This window comes from Aegilops tauschii, chromosome 5, assembly GCF_002575655.3.
Source record: "Aegilops tauschii subsp. strangulata cultivar AL8/78 chromosome 5, Aet v6.0, whole genome shotgun sequence".
Taxonomy (NCBI): domain Eukaryota; kingdom Viridiplantae; phylum Streptophyta; class Magnoliopsida; order Poales; family Poaceae; genus Aegilops; species Aegilops tauschii.
The window spans coordinates 15,908,477-15,925,792 of NC_053039.3; the positions used below are offsets into that span (position 1 = coordinate 15,908,477).

At 46.8% G+C, this 17,316-nt stretch overlaps 1 protein-coding gene and 1 long non-coding RNA gene across 2 annotated transcripts; both read right to left on the reverse strand.

The window, feature by feature from the left end:
• Positions 1–603: 603 nt before the first annotated feature.
• On the reverse strand, positions 604–7,417 carry LOC120963793 (uncharacterized). The gene is made up of 4 exons (XR_005755505.3): positions 7,312–7,417; positions 6,355–6,520; positions 1,181–1,437; positions 604–1,094 (listed from the first exon to the last, which is right to left on the reverse strand). It is a non-coding gene; the product is annotated as an uncharacterized lncRNA (long non-coding RNA).
• A 586-nt stretch (positions 7,418–8,003) lies between these two features.
• LOC109767233 (uncharacterized) lies at positions 8,004–10,073 on the reverse strand. The gene has a single exon (XM_020325994.4). The coding sequence runs from the start codon at positions 9,946–9,948 to the stop codon at positions 8,374–8,376; it is 1,575 nt and encodes a 524-aa protein (XP_020181583.2). The 5' UTR covers positions 9,949–10,073; the 3' UTR covers positions 8,004–8,373.
• Positions 10,074–17,316: the final 7,243 nt, after the last annotated feature.

A 17,316-nucleotide genomic window follows, 5' to 3' on the forward strand; every position in this document is an offset into this window, starting at 1 on the left:
TCATTTGTGGATGCTTAGTTCATAGACTTTTGTAAGAAATGCAAAGGCAAAGGGCTAAAAAATATAGGAAGAGGGCAAGGGAACAGAACCCTACCGCCATAGGCTCCGGCGGTAGGGTGACCAACCCTACCGCTACAAGAATGACCTACTTGGTCACAGAAAAATGGCTGTTAGGGTACTAGACCCTACCGCCATAGGATAAGGCGGTAGGGTGACCAAGCCTACCACCATAGGCTCCGGCGGTAGGGTGACCAACCCTGCCGCCACAAAAATGCCCGATTTGGTCACAGAAAAATGGCTCGACCCTACCGCCATAGGCTCCGGCGGTAGGGTGACCAACCCTACCACCACAAAAATGCCCGATTTGGTCACAGGAGAAGCAACAGAGCAGGCGTTTGGGTGGCCACCCTACCACCGTGGCCCTTGGCGGTAGGATTTAGCGTTCCAGCATGTTTGCTGTTGGGATTCGTGGCCTACCGCCAGGCGTTATGGCGGTAGGGTATCATAACCTACCGCCAGGGCCTCCGGTGGTAGGGTGCAAAGCAGAGCAATAGTTCACTCTGTTTTCCATCGTTTCCATCGTTTCTAATTGACAGCAAAAACAACAGCATAACAGATGTAGTTCATGAATCGTCACAAGTTTCACAAATCAAAGACACAGTTGACGACATGTTTCGCAAATAAAGTACATAGTTCAACACAAGTTTCACAAATTAAGGACACAGTTCATCACATGTTTCTCGAAGCGAAGGCATTGTTCATAACTAGTTTTTCAAAAGTAAGGCCTTATTGAGTCACACCGGCCATTTTCCTTTCTTGTCATGTGCATGATCCTCCTCTTGGGCTTCACGGGCCCTTGCAAGCTTTATTGCTCTCTCCTCTTGACGAGCAATCTTCTCCTTGCGTGCTCTCTCCTCTTCATGCTTCTTTCGCTCCATCCTCTCCTTTTCACGACGCTCTTCATCCAAGCCTCTCTGTAATGCTTCTTCAAACAACCGCTGCCTCCTTAGACAATCTCGATGTTGATCTTTCTTAACATCTTCTGGCACATCATGATCTATCCATCTGAAGTACTTACAAAGTGGAGGCGGCGACTACGTACGTACAAATAAAGAACAAATGTGGTCATTAGTAAGATAGATTCAATGGTTGACGACATGTTTGAACTTGAACAACTTACCGGCGGTACATCATAGGCGTGAGCTGGACGAGGACGATCGTAGGCATAGTTGGGACAAACAAAATATCTTCTTCCTTCCGTCCATGATTTCTTGCGGTCGGTGGATACCTTAACTTTGCAAACATCTCCACACCAACATGATGGAGTTCTCATATCTTTGTCCTTCACCTTATCCAACTCGGCGTCTGTCCACTTGTCCGGCATGTCCTCGCGGTTAGCACACGGTGGCCTCGCCACGGAACCGGAAGAAGCCATGCCTATAAAGACAAATTTGGTATTTAGTAAAGTAAAATAACTTGTATGTATGCAAAAATAACAAATAAACAAGACCAAATAACAAGTACCATTCACCTTATTTCAATCATCTGGGTTAAGCAAGATGTCAATAGGCCTTCCTCTATCAACCCTTCTCGTCCTACGATCACGGCCACCGGTACCCGACCATCCCCCACGTCCTCTAATAATGTCTCCTCGTCCACTACCGCCAAGATTCATCCGTCCTCCACGCGCACCACTCCTGCCTCCTCGTCCACTACCACTCCTACCTCCTCGTGTGCCATCGGTACCTCCTCTTCGGGCACCACTTTGACTAGGATCTGGAGTGTTGGCATCGGTCTGTGGCTTTTTGGTGCATTTCCTAACATTGTGTCCCGGCTCGTCACATTTACCACAACTATTGATGTCCGGTGCCTCCATGAAATGGCCGCTACCAAATTGTTTCATTCTGGTGTATCCATCTAGGTCATCCATGTCACCCCTAAACCTCTTCTTTCTTCTTCTTCCCTTTGTAGGCACCATGAGTTCGGGGTCGGGGACGATGTGTGGCCCATCATACTCAGGCCACTGTGACTGATCTAGGAAGGGATGAAACCTAGGAGCCCATGTCAACCTCGTTCATTCCAATGTGAACTCATGCAACTGCAAGGTGGTACCATCGGATACTTTGTTGATGCCAAGACTTGCGCACTTGATGCTTCAACCAATCCTCAACTTTGAAGGGAAATTCCATTTTCTCACCTATCCATTTGGCCGTCTCTTCGAAATGCCTCAGAAAATACTCGTTGAGCTTGAAGAAGGTATATTTCACTATTGCAGTGACCGGCAAGGAACGGACACCCTTGAGCACATTCTTGAAGCATTCCACCATGTTACTTGTCATGTCTCCGTATCGGAAACCTCCTTCGTCGTAAGCATGTGACCACTTATGCTTCTCCGGAAAATTCCTTGTCAAGAATTCTCTCCCTCCTTTGTTCTTCTCCAACGCCTTGAATAGCTTATCATAGCGGCTTTGGAATGTGTCGGTGTTGAATGCCACACAAACATGGGTAAGATCTTTGCAAAACTCCTTACTCTTGCATGCACGGTAAAAGTTTGCCACGAAATGCCTCATGCACCAACGGTGTTGGAGCTTTGGTTAGCCTGGAATGTCAACTTCTATTGCTTTGAGAATCCCATGATGGCGATCCGATATGATGCACACCTCTCGTTTGGGGCCAATCACCTTCGTCCTCACATGATCCATAAACCACTGCCAATTATCATCGTGCTCGGAAGGCACCAACGCAAATGCCACTCGCAACACATTGTCATTGGACGAGTGGGCCATTGCTACCATCAATGTGCCCTTGTACTTTCCGGTCAAGAACGTGCCATCAATTGACAACACGGGGCAGCAATGCCTAAATGCATCGATGCATTGCCCAAAGCTCGAAAAAGCTCGATGAAACACTCCCTCGATTGACTCGACCCTATGGCGCATGCCCGGGTTCCGATGAGCAATGGCTGCCAACATTCTCGGAAGAATGTTGTACGCGGCGACATAATCACCATGCAACATCCTTATAGCGTTTGCCTTCGCCATCCACGCCTTTCCATACTTGACCGGGTACCCGAATCTTTCGAAGACCGAACTCTTGAGGAACTTCACCTTCACTGTTGGATCATGGGATATCTCATTCAACAATTTATAGCCTAGATACTCGGACGTGAGTTGGCGGTGTCCCTTGCTTCGGTCCGGTTTCTCCGGCGGTATGCACTTGTGGGTGGCCACACAACTCTTCAACTCCCATTGCCCGGTTTCCTTGATCTTTCGTCCACGGACCTTCCATGGGCAACCTTCTTTGTCACATTTGATTGTGTAGCGCAATTTTTTGTTGGAATGACCAACAACGAACGGCCTATGGTTCCGAATGGCATAGTCACTCAACCATATCTTGAACTCTTGCAAACAACCAAGCTTGATCCCTTTCTTCAAATGAGCATTCTTGTCCTCACCCGGTGGCCTTGGATCACCCATCCTCAGGCAAGGTGATGGTTCGATCAAGCCCAACCTCATGCCACCATCAACAATGGCCTTGCCGGCAAGGCTAAGATCACGAAACAAAGAGGGTCCTCTTTCCTTGCCATTGACCTTCTTGTAAATTTGATTTTCTTGCGGCGTGAATCCATCCTCATCCAATTCTTCCGGTGGACCCTCATCATCCGACTCATACCTACACATACGGCTATAAGGGAGGTTCCGGTCCATGTCTTGTTGATGCACAATGACATCCAAGTCACCAATGGGATTGCAATGAATCTCTTCTTCTTCCGCATACACATCATCTTGAGAAATAGCATCTCCATCAACATGAGCAATGGCATCTTCATCAACATGAACATTTGCATGTTCATCAACATGAGCAACGGCCTCATCTCCAACATGATCATCACCTACAAGAACTATGGCTCTAGCATTGATGTCCTCTTAATTTGGTTGGCTACTTGGTGGTTGGCTAGCCGCATTGTGGTCATACACCACGACAACATCATGTATTGGGGAGGACACATTCCGGTTCAAGTCGAGTAGTGGCCGAGGAACTTCAACCTTTACTTGTCTTATGGCAAATAACTCAAGTGACTTGTCTTGTGATCCCTCAACTTTCTCCTTATACACATCCCAATGAAACTGAGAGGTGATGGGCATACTTTTTAATCGGGATTTTACTCCCACGCCCACATCATATCGCCCAATAAGCTTCACACCATCACCTGGGTTAATCCAATTGAGGATGTTTCTCACTTCCACGACAATATCATCATAGCTCGGGCTTGTGTCAAAAACCATGGCCTCCTCCCCTTCGTCGGCATTTCCATCCATGAAAGCCGCCTTGTCCAAATAATGCACATTCACTAGTTTATCCATCTAAAAACAATGGAACAAAATTGAGTCATCCATGGACCGGTCATTTCATATGGATGAACTATCTAAAATATAAGATTTTGAATCTAACAACTAGTATACCTTAATCGTAGCACTAACCCTAACCCTAACCCTTACCCTAACACTAACCCTAACCTAACCTAACTAAACCCCTAACCCTAACACTTAAGCTAGCTTGCCACAACAAAAAGTGACACATATTACTTAGGTCAACCATAAATGCACCATAAATGACCCATAAATGCACCATAAATGCTAAACTAGAGGAAGAACTAGGGGGTTGCAAAACTTGTTGATTCCAACAAAAGTAGATGATTTGAACCAACCAAATGAAGGGGGGATGGGGGAGGTACCTTGGGTGATGCAAATGGCCTCGATCCACGGAACAAATCTCAAGCAATGGAGGGGGATCTAGTGGGTGCTTGGGTGGGGGAGAAGAGGGGGAGAGAGTGAGAGCTCGGGGAGGAAGAAGCTGAGTGGAGTGGGTGGGTGGTGAGTGGACCCCACCAAACCTTATCCTCCAGGATCCTACCGTCATAGACCTCGGCGGTAGGGTGTTGGAGCCTACCGCCAAGGGCGGCGGTAGATCCCTTTTCCACGTCAGCACCCATTAACGGCTAGACGGCCGTCAAACGAACCTACTGCCAGGCCGGACGGCGGTAGCCTGTAGATAGCTACCGCCGGGGCATCCGGCGGTAGCCAAAAGGGTTAAATGTCGGAAAAAATTCATACCGGGGTCAGATCCTGATTTTATACGTGAAAAGGGTCAAAACACGAAATTTGACCTGGGAGGCAACCTTGGGATCCCCCCAATTTACTATGGCTAAACATGCGCTGATGACGAGATGACTTTGGCTCAAATAGTGGACCGAGATAAACCTTGGGCTGACTTTGATATAGACCAGCGGTGTTTATGGATGTTGGCAGTGACTCAGGGTGGACGACACGAGCAAGCTTTTTGGCCCGCTCGTGGCCCGCTCGGTCCGAGCCGGCTCGGTCCTGGCCCGGTAAAGTAATCAGTCGGTCCGGGCTATAGATTTCGGCCCGAAACTTCATCGGTCCGGTCCGGTCTTTAACTGGGACCGCTCATAGGACCGAGAAACTGCTGCATCTTCGGCTCTCCCCACGCCGCCGTCATCTCCTCTGCACGCGCAGCCGTCGTCTCCAAGGTCCTCACGCGGCCTACTCTCCAAGGCCATCCCCTCTCCAGCACGGCTGGTGCACGCATGCACCACTCGCATGCAGCAGCAGCGCGTAAACCCGGGCAAACGTCAGGCCGGGCTTGTAAAAGCCCGACCTTCGTTTCTCAAGCCCGAGCCCGGCCAGAAGCCCGAAATACTTCCTGTTTTCAAGCCCGAGCCGGGCCCGAAATCATGCCCAAAGCCCAAAAGCCCGGCCTGAATGCTGTTTTTTAGTACGCGCACGTGCAAGCCCGACTCGAAGCCAGAAAGCCGGCCCAAAATACAGAGAAATTGAAGCCCGAGCCCGGCCCGAACTATCTTTCAGGCTGCAAAACAAAGCCCGAGCCGGGCCCGAATGTCAAGCCCGACCCGGCCCGGCCCGGGTTTTTCGGGCCGGGCTCGGGCCGGGTCGTCAGGCCGGGCTGCCCATGCCCAGGTTTAGCAGCGCATAACACCAGCGCACGCAACACGTCAGGCCGGGCGTGATGTGTATTCATATATCTCTACATCCAATTGAAAGTGCAAAACCGAGTGACTCTGCTCAAGGCAAAACCAACACGTGCAGGAGAGTAGTCTACTCTAAACCAAGTATGTAAGCAGCGACACAAAGTATGTTCAAGTAAAGCAAGTTAATCAGTGGTTTTCTTCATTCTGGGCAAATGATTATGTTAATCAGTCATGTTCTTATTTCAGGTCAAATAAATTTAGTGATGCTGGCCTTTGAGCCATTAGCTAGCAACATTGCATCGCTAAATCAAACTAGGATGGACCAAGGCTGCAGCACAAGTTACCTTCTTATAATTGACAGTTGTGTATCGACCTTCTGAGTCGCCAACTCTTGCTCTTTAGGTGGTGCCAGCCTGCTGTAGCTTGAGCCAGCCCAATTTCTGTGGCTTCCACCATTCCACCTTTGGCTTCAGACCAACCGCCTTTCTGTGATAAACCAAGGGTGCTGGGCTGGCACAGACAGACAAACAAGCCTAATTAGTCATTAGTAGAATCTCAAATAAAACATGAACAGGGAAAATTAAAAGCAAAGGTAGATGCATATTTCAGAGAATGAAGGCAACCTGATTAGAAGCAAAGGCAGGTGCAACGCTTTGTAAAGGTTAGGTTTTAGTACGTGAAGAAAATATACTCAGAAAAGCATCTGATGGATGCGCCACATCTGTGTTTCTGCGATCCATAATTTTGGTTCGATGATTGCATGTGTTCCGGCGACCTAGATTGCCAGGGCATTAGTTTTGTTCGGTTCTTGATTTTCCAGGATCGATCCAATCTCTCTTTTGCGCTTCCATCTACTCCTAATCTCCTTTGTTAATTACTCCGTCGCCGTCGCCGCCGCTAATCGTCATTAGCTTAATCTCTCCATCTATCCTAGTACTACTACTACATCACGTCTGCTACTAGATTCCTTCGCGTATACATCCATCACTCCATCAAGTTCTATATTTTCTCTAGCTACTACACGTCTACCAGCAAATTCCGTCATCTGCTATTGTTCGTTCTTCGCTGCCAAACTCATTGTTTTTTTTGCCTGTGCGTGCGGTGAAAGATCAGGGCACCGCTAAAATCACCTCAACGCTACTTGAGGCGTATCAATCTACCATCTACCTTTACAGAGCCATGAACTTGAACTACACAAACTTGAGGAATTTCCAGAACAGAGCACAACCAACTTGGGGATGGGGATCCACTGGCCAAGGGAGAGAAAGTTAAGGGATGTGGAGAGGGGAATTGAAGCTCACCGGGTACAGCAGCCGCTAGGAGGGGAGGAGGACGCAGCTGTCCAGCAGCTGTCGAGGAGGAGACGTATCATCCTCATCCGCCACGTGAGAAGTAGCCGTCCTCCGTCTGGAAAAGTTGAGAACAAGACCATCATGAGCAACAAGGATTGCTTCTAGGAAGCAACAATTTGGAGGAGACCACACTGGTTGGTAGCAAGCAAACTAACAACATGATGCTATCAGACTGTTTGGTAGCAAGCAAATTAACAACAGATTGACATTGCTATCAGATTTTCTAATGAAATAGACAAAGTAAAGATGTTTGTACAAATTAAAGAAATTGTGCAGGGTTTGTGATTGAACCAGAAAATGGCGCATAGAAATAATAAGCCTATGTACTGTACGTGATGTGTACATAACATGATGCTCCAGTTTTAAGCTTTTACAAATGAAGCGGAGTGAACTCACCTTGTTGAGGAGGAAGTTCCATTGTTATCTACAAAATGAATACTGCTGCTAGGTGGCTAGGCAGGTCGCCACCTCCAACGTGTAGCAATGGCCACTGCTCGACAAAGGGTAACTGAAGAACTGTGGTTTCGCTAACCAAGTTGTGAGAAAAAAACAGTCAAGTATAGACAGTATAGCATTCATCTATTTCAGACTTTTTACGACTTTGCATAAACAAGCTGTCAAAACTGAAGAACAAAATAGCGTCACTGAACCAACTCATTGAGCGAGCATTTCATAATCAGCGATCATGCTCCTCTAATCATGCATGTTCAGGCAACACGCCACAGTTTGCCAATTCTAGCATGCACCCATCACACACAAGAAAACACTATTGCAAAAACTTACAATTCCAGCATATGCTCTCGTCGTGCGAAAAGCATCCCAATTTGTAATTCAGCTTGCCACTCAAAAAAGACGCAAGTTCTACTCATACTAGTATGCTCTCGTCACACACACAAAAAAACCTTAAATCGCCAGAGTTGGCACGACATGCAATTCCCAGCATATATGATCTCGTCATGCAGAAAAACATCCGTTTACACCAACAAAGAACACCCTGATACGCAGCTCCCATCAGTCGACCAGGTCGATGATTGTCTTGGTCACCTCCCTGATCAGGTCGTGGCGGCGCAGCCCCAGCTTCATCTGTGCCACCCTCTGCCTCTTGATCTTCTCATTCATCACGCGCGCCTTTTCATGATCCATCTTCCCGAAGTCACTCTTGAACATGCCCGGGTTCTCCACCATCAGCTCCTTCACGTCCTCCGCTAAGTACGGGTACAGCTCGCACATCTCCTCGAAGCTCTTGCGCTTGTGGCCATTCGCTGTCGTCTTTACGGAGGCAGCTGCGGCGGTGCTCTTGTCACCGCCCCAGACGGTCTTGGAAAGGTCCAACACCTGGCGATCGTGTTCCTTGCTCAGGAGCTCGCTCCTCTTGCTGAGAGCATGGTACCGACGCTTCAGGGTTCCGACCTTGACCTTCAGCTCCTTGGGGCCGTAGGCACGGTTGTCGAGCTTGCCTGCAAGGGCGTCCACGAGAGCATCCGACTGCGGCAGCGTGCCGTGCTGCTTTTGGTGAACGGCGAGGGCCTCGAGGATACGTACATCATCATCGGTGGACCAGATGCGGCTGAACACGGCTGGCTTCTTGGTCTTGGTTTTCACGCCCTCTGGCGCCTGCTTTGGAGCCAGCTTCGGTGGCGCCTCCTCCTCGGAGGCACCCTCCTCTTCTTCCTCGTCGATCTGCTGCGGCGGAGGCCGTTTCTTGGGAGCGGAGGGAGGGGCCGCCTGAGTGGGCTCTTCTTCCTCTTCTTCCTCCTCCTCGTCGTCGGAAGATTCTGAGCCCTCTCTCTGTTGCTGCGGCGGAGGCTGGTACTTGGGGGTGGGGGCGGCGGTCGGGGCAGCGTGAGCGGGCTCCTGCTCCTCGAACTCCTCCTCCTCAGACTCACCCTCCTCCTCGATCTGCTGCGGTGGAGGCTGTTTCTTGGGAGAGGAGGGAGGGGCGGCCTGGGCGGGCTCCTCTTCCTCTTCTTCCTCCTCGTCGTCGGAAGATTCCGAGCCCTCTCTCTGTTGCTGCGGCGGAGGCTGGTACTTGGGGGTGGGGGCGGCGGTCGGGCCGGCGTGGGCGGGCTCCTCCTCCTCCTCTTCGGACTCACCCTCGTCTTCGATCTGCTGCGGTGGAGGCCGTTTCTTGGGAGAGGAGGGAGGGGCGGCCTGGGCGGGCTCCTCTTCCTCTTCTTCCTCCTCGTCGTCGGAAGATTCCGAGCTCTCTTTCTGTTGCTGCGGCGGAGGCTGGTACTTGGGGGTGGGGGCGAATGTCGGGGCGGCGTGGACGGGCTCCTCCTCCTCCTCGTCGGACTCATCCTGCTCCTCCTCGTCAGACTCGTCGTCCTCCTCGCCCTTGTGCGGGGGCACACGCGTGTTGGCGGAAGGTGGGGAGTCGGCGATGGCGTCCTCCGACTCTTCAGAGCTCGAGCGGGAGCCGGTCTCCTCGGATGAGGCAGGCGGAGGCGGAGGCGGGGGCGGAGGTGCCGCCATCTTCGCGGAGCGCTTCAGGGACATGGCCGGAGACTGGGGTTCTTGAATGTGGGCGGCGGCGGCGGCAGCGGCGGCGGGGGGACTATATGGAACCGGCTCCTCTACGCACATTGGTATGGGCCAGAAAGGCCTCGCTCCATCCCCTAAAAAAAGGCCTCCCTGCTGGCCATAAAATATATCTTAACCAGCCCAGCCGTTCATCTGATGCATCATCACGCGGCTGCACAAGTCAACTAATCAACGATTTCCTTGTGTTCAATTTTTAACGATTTCCTTGATTCTAAAAAAACCGATTTCCTTCAACTAAAAAAAATCTAATTGACGATTTCCTTGCTACTCCCACCGTACCTAAATATAGGTCTTTCTAGAGATTTCAACAGATGACTACATATGGACTAAAATAAATGAATCTATACTCTAAAATATGTCTATATACATCCGTATGTGGTAGTTCATTTGAAATCTTTTAAAAAGACTTATATTTTGGAACGGAGGGAGTAAAAACTAATTAACTATTTTCCAATCCCTAAAAAAAACTATTTCCCCTACAAAATACTAATTTACTATTATTGTCTCAAAAGACTAATTACCTATTAGTTAATATACATGAGCAACATTCGCAAAATGAAAATGAAATCATATTATAAAACTGGTTTTATTTGTATTGTTTTGTCTCAAGGACTTATTTAAAAAAAATTAGCAAATATGTTTGTCTGAAATAGGCTTTCGTTCCACTTTATATACAAAGCAACACCCAAACAAAGAACACGGCAGAACGATACAAGATGGAGGGGCAGCTCCCATACAATGCCGAGCCACCCGCACCACCGTGAGGTCTTTAGGACAAGAGTGACAAGCCCAACACCCCAGGTCCGGATCGGGGCGTCATCACTGCCAATGGGAAGAGCAAACGCCCGAGCCACCCGCCGATACACCTCTCGCCGCCCACACGACCGAGAGGGTACCCACCACCACCACCACCACCACCATGGAGCCTGCCGTTGTAGAGGAGCACCGGCGCGTCGCCGCCCTGCGGCACCCGCCGTCCACGCCGCATCCCGGCAAGGGTGCCCCGTGTCGCGCCACAGCGCCCACGCGAGGAAGAGAGGCCCCGCAGCAGCAGGCGACGACCAGGCTTCGCCTAGCCGCACCCCTGGCAACGGCGAGGGAGGAGCAAGGAGAGACCCTCGGTGGCGGTCATGTTTGTCGGACATGTTTTAAAATAATTCCACTGCCCTTATTAGCACCTATGAAAGACAGGTGAACATATAGTTGTGCACGACCGACGAACTTGTGACTGCGAGAGTGCGATCGGTGGATATGCTGTAGTTACACAAGTGGCATGAAAAAGAAAAATAAATCCATCAAAATAAAAATATACCAATAAAACGGATAAAAAATATAAAAAACAGGAAACCATTTTTTATGAAAAATTACTTGTAGAAATTTTAATACATGTATGGGCAAACATGTTAGTTAATATGAGTTCATTTTCATTTTTAAATGTTGCTCGTGTATATTAATTAATTAATTAATTATTAGGTAATTAATCTTTTGAGACAATAATAATAAATTAGTATTTTATTGCGGTCAGGGTGGCTCCATATAGGCTGGATTGCTGGAAACTGTTGATTCGGCCAGTCCTAACGGGACTGGCTGGGGAGTGCTTTTCAGTTTCGTGCGGGCCAACATTTAGATGTGACCCAGCCAACCAAACGGGCCAAATTCTTTTCAGGCGGGCCTGGCTAGTGTGGATAATGGCAACCAAACGCGTCACTAGCGAATTAACTAAGCAAGGATGTCACTGAATCAACCCATTCATAGAGCATTTCATAATCAGCGATCATCCTCTCATCATGCATCTCCAGTCAACACGCCATAGTTTGCCAATTCTAGAATGCACCCATCACACGAAAAAACACTATTGCAAAAGTTGCAATTCCAGCATGCAGTAGCTAGAGCGTCCCCTTATGTTTCAAGGCTCGTCGCCTGAGGACTGGAAACATGATGATGGCTACGACATCATCCCAAGGTACTTTCATGATGACCACGGAGGGTCATAAAGAAGTTCTGAGTGCCAAGGGCTATATCACATCATGCTATTTATGAGTTGCATGAGATGTTTATCCTTTTTGTTGGTTGTATCTTTTGTTTGTGCAGTAGTTAATTATTAAGGTGATCTCTCACTAAAAATATCAAGTTAAAATGTGCTCTTCCTGGTGCAGCAATCATCTATAACATGTGGGTTTTCGGAGTACTACATGCTACCATGACTACAAACAAAATGGTGAAGTGTAAGGTGGGTGAAGGTAAGACCTTACAGCAGGAACACTCAGTTATCTTGAAATTCTAACAGAAAAGTTCTGAGCTTGGAGCACGAAGCATCAACAGCAGAAAACATCAACTGGCAATACGCACTAAGTCAATAGGTTAGTCCCAAAAATAATATAAAATTTCTAGAAAATGATTGTAAAACATTCAAGAATGATAATATAACAACATGGAACAATAACAAAATTATAGATACGTTGGAGACGTATCAACTGCGAGGATGGAATTGGTGGCGAGGAGAGCTTTGATGTCTTTCAGGGACGTCGCGGCCTCCTTGGTCCATTTGAATGTTGTAGTCTGCTTTAATAGCCTGTATAGGGGCAGGGCTTTTTCTTCGAGCCGCAAGATGAAGCGTCTCAAAGCCGCCACGCAGTCTGCCAGTTTCTGTACATGTTTGGGCTTTGTTGGAATCTTCAAACGATCCAAGGCTTGAATTTTGCCGGATTGGCTTCGATTCCTCGGCTAGATAAGATGAAGCTGAGGAGTTTGCTGACCGGGACTCCGAAGGCTGAGTTTGATTTGGTATTCCCGTAGGCTAGCAAATGTATCGTGGAGGTTGTCTACCAACTATCCGACGTGTTCTGTTTTGACAACCACATAGACAATGTAGGCTTGGATGGTCTTTCTAATGTGTTTTTTCAAGCAAGACTGAATCATGTGATGGTATGTGGCTCCAGCGTTTTTTAGTCCGAAGGGCATTGTGTTGAAGTAAAACGGCCCGTAGTGTGTAATGAATGTTGTTGCTGCCTGGTCGGACTCCTGCATTTTTATTTGATGATATCCCGAGTATGCGTCCAGGAAGCACAACGCATCGTGGCCCGCTGTGGCGTCTACAATTTGGTCGATACGAGGTAAGGGGAAGGGGTCTTTGGGGCAAGCTTTGTTGTGTTCTTTGAAATCGACACACAAACGCCAGGACTTATCCTTCTTTGGTACCATAACCAAGTTGGCCAGCCAGTCGGGGTATTTTATATCTCGAATGAACCCGGCCTCCAATAGTTTAGCCAACTCCTCGCCCATTGCTTGACGCTTGGGCTGCGAGCCTAAGGGGTATCCACTAGTAGAAAAAGGGCATTTAGTCCCGGTTCATAAGGGCCTTTAGTCCCGGTTCTGGAACCGGGACTAAAGGGTCGTTACTAAAGCCTCTCCCTTTAGTCCCGGTTCTTACAAGAACCGGGACTAAAGGCCCTCCACGTGGCCGCTGCCTGGAGGTCCACCTTTAGTCCCGGCTGGTAACACCAACCGGTACTAAAGGAAATTTTATGAATTTTTTTTGAATTTTTTTTGAATTTTTTTTTGATTTTCAAATTTCTGAATTATTTTAACCTCTAATCTCTAATCACCCCTCATCAATGCTCAATTTAACCTCTAATCTCTAATCACCCCTCATCATTCCAAATCATCTAACTTCCCGGACGGTCACCCATCCTCTCACTACTCCAGCCTGAGCACGCTTAACTTCCGGGTTCCATTCTCCCTCGTTTCCAAGTCTGCACTTGTTGTTTTCCTGACAATAGTAAGATGTCAATCCTATTAACCCTCAGGAATTTAGCTTGAGCATGAAGTCACACATTTCACTGTTTGTGTTTGAAACTATTGTTCTAAAAAACAATAATTATTTAGTAACACTAATATTTCTTGAATAAGTAGTTTGACCATAGTTTGACCAGATTTGACCAAAATTCAAAAAAAACTGAAATAATTATTTAGTAACACTAATATTTCTTGAATAATTAGTTTGACCACAGTTTGACCAGATTTGACAAAAATTCAAAAAAACTGAAATAATTATTTAATAACACTAATATTCTTGAATAATTATTTAGTAACACTAATACTTTTTGAATAAGTAGTTTGACCATAGTTTGACCAGATTTAACAAAAATTCAAAAAAACAGAAATTTGAGCATAACTTTTTTTCTTTTTAGAATTTGAGGATTCTAAAAATTTGCAAACAGGCCGTAGGCTGTCAAAATCGGATGCGGATTTTCGTGCTGAACATTTTGATATATTAAACGTTTTTTCTCACATCGTATGCAACAGTTATAGCCGTTTTACATTTTCCCTACACTTTTTGCAAAACATGTCCAAATTTAAGTTTTTAAATTTTCCTAACTAGTACATGTAGTAACATAACTACATCTGGAAGGATTTTAATTTTTGAAGTTTTTATCATTTTCTTTTCCTTTTTACAAAACTGAAAAGGCGATCCGGGGGGGGGGGGGGGGGGGTTAGAGTTTGAAAATGGGACCTTTAGTACCAGTTCGTGCCATGAACCGGTACTAATGCCTCAAACCCCATTAGTACCGGTTAGTGGCTCGAACCGGGACTAAAGGTCTAACCTTTAGTACCGGTTGGTGCCATGAACCGGTACTAATGGGCATCGCACCCTTTAGTCCCGGTTCGTGGCACCAACCGGGACTAAAGGTCCCATTTGAACCGGGACTAATGCCTGTACGGTGCCCTAGCCGCTCGAACCAGGACTAATGCTCACATTAGTCCCGGTTCGTAATGCAACCGGGATTAATGCTCTTTTCTGGCCGAACCAAAGCCCTGTTTTCAACTAGTGATCCCTAGAATGTCGGAGGGGTGCCAGGCGAATATATCATAGTTTTCCTTGAGGAAAGTGCGTAGAGCCTCGTCAATCTCTGGATGAGGGTTGTACTTGGAATTTGACTATTTCGTCGGCCGATTTGAAAGAAGTAGACTTCGATCTTTTGTCGAGGAGGACATCATCCCGGTCGACTTTGGCGCGTAGCGCGGTTAGCTCCTCGGCCGCGAAGGCTTCGGCCAAAGTCTCGAGGGCAAGATACGCCATCTTATTCTCGGCTTTAAGTGCCCCGTCGGGGTCGCTTGAGGTGGTAATGATCCCTTTCGGGCCTGACATCTTGAGCTTCATGTAGCCGTAGTGCGTCATTGCTTGGGATCTTGAGAAAGCATCCCGTTTGGAAAGCAGCGACGTGAAACATGATCTCCTCGGAGCTGAAATTATCCAGGGTTCCAAAGACCACGTCCAAGGTTATTTTTCCAATGCAGCGTGCCTCTCGTCCGAGGACTATGCCTTTAAACAGTACTACGTAAACCGTATACATAGAGGATTATCAGTAGCGCTAGTTAAAACAACGCGCTACTGCTATCTAATAGTAGCGCTGGTTGAACAAGGTCGCCACTGCTATATAAATAGCAGTAGCGCCTCCCTGATAAAATGCGCTACTAGTATAACTACCACACCATTGCCAACAGGCTAAGTATAGTAGTAGCACCCGTATACAGACTGCGCTACTGCTAAGCAAAATAGTAGTAACGCGCACTAGTAGAAAAAGGGCCTAATGTGAAGCACATTAGTCCCGGTTTATAACTGAACCGTCACTAATGTGACCATTAGTGCCGGTTCCAATAGCTAGGCAGGCGGAGCTCATTAGTATCGGTTCGTGGCGAACCTTTAGTACCGGTTCGTGCCACGAACCGGTACTAAAGAGGCTGTGGCAGGCCGTGGTCAGGCTGGGGCCCCACCAGCACCTTTAGTACCGGTTCATGCCACAAATCGGTACTAGAGGTGTTTAGTTGATTCTTCCTGCAGCGGTTTTTTAGTCTCACCTCGCTAACAAGGTTTTTACCACCTTAAATATGTTACTTCTCAAACTATCACAACCACTTGGTCTTCATTGAACTCCATGTGTAGAATTTGTGGCCACAATATGAGTCTTCTCCGATTTCTAAACCGGTGAGGACTCATATTGACAATTCATATTATACACAAAAAGATCATTGATGATCAATGTATTTTTGATGTATTTCTCTGTAAAGAAATATAAGAGCATTTATATCACTATTTTAGTAATCTAAATGCTCTTATATTTCTTTATAGAGGGGGTATATTTTCACATGTTTACACATAGCAGTAGCGCATTTTGGCTGAAAGGCGGTACTGACCAATGTATTTTTGATGTATATTTTTACATGTTTACACAATCTTTTTCGAAGTATCAGGGTTTCGGACAAAAACTCATCTGTTACAAAGGCATTTCATTTAGTACCAGTTCTAAGGCTGGGGCCCCACGAGCACCTTTAGTATCGGTCCGTGGCATGAACTGGTACTAGAGTTTTTTAGTTGATTCTTTCTACAACTATTTTTTAGTCCCCCCTCGCCAAGCTAGATGCACTAGCAGCGGTTTATAAGACCTGAGTGCAGAGACGATGAAGGAGAGGCGGAATGCTCACCTACACGTTGCTTAGCTTCAGGCCTTGAATTGGTGTAGACTGCACAGAGCTATGTGTAGTTTCTCAAGGCCTGAAGCTAAGCAACGTGCAGGTGAGCATTGCGCCTCTCTTTTATTTTTAATAACTTATTACAACTCTGGACTTTTTTGCGTTCAGTATGCACCATTCAAAGCTACGCCATCAACTTTCAACCCTTTCTGACATAATTTACTATTTTTTCATTCATTTACTGATTTTTTTTGAGAGCGAAATGACCATGAAATTGAAAAGCACTACAAAACGAACTCTGAAAAGGTTGAAATTTGGCATGGTATCATCATTTCACCCACATAGCATGTGCAAAAAAGTAGAGAGGGTTATGGCAAAAACTGGATGCACTTCGTGTACAAACTGGACAATCTCATTCGAAGTATCAGGGTTTCGAACGAAAATTCATCTGTTACACTGGCACTTCATTTTTTTAAACTTATTACAACTCCAGACTTTTTTTGCATTCAGTATGCACCATTCAAAGCCACGTCATCAACTTTCAACCCTTTCTGACATTGATATTTTTCATTCATTTACTGATTTGTTTTGAGAGCTAAATGACCGTGAAATTCAAAGCACTACAAAATGAACTCTGAAAAGGTTGAAACTTGGCATGGTATCATCATTTCACCCACATAGCATGTGCAAAAAGTAGAGAGGGTTATGGCAAAAACTGGATGCACTTCGTGTACAAACTGGACAATCTCTTTCGAAGTATCAGGGTTTCGGACGAAAACTCATCTGTTACACCGGCACTTCATTTTTTTAAAATTATTACAACTCTGGACTTTTTTTGCGTTTAGTATGCACTATTCAAAGCCACGTCATTAACTTTCAACCCTTTCTGACGTAATTTGCTATTTTTCATTCATTTACTGATTTGTTTTGAGAGCTAAA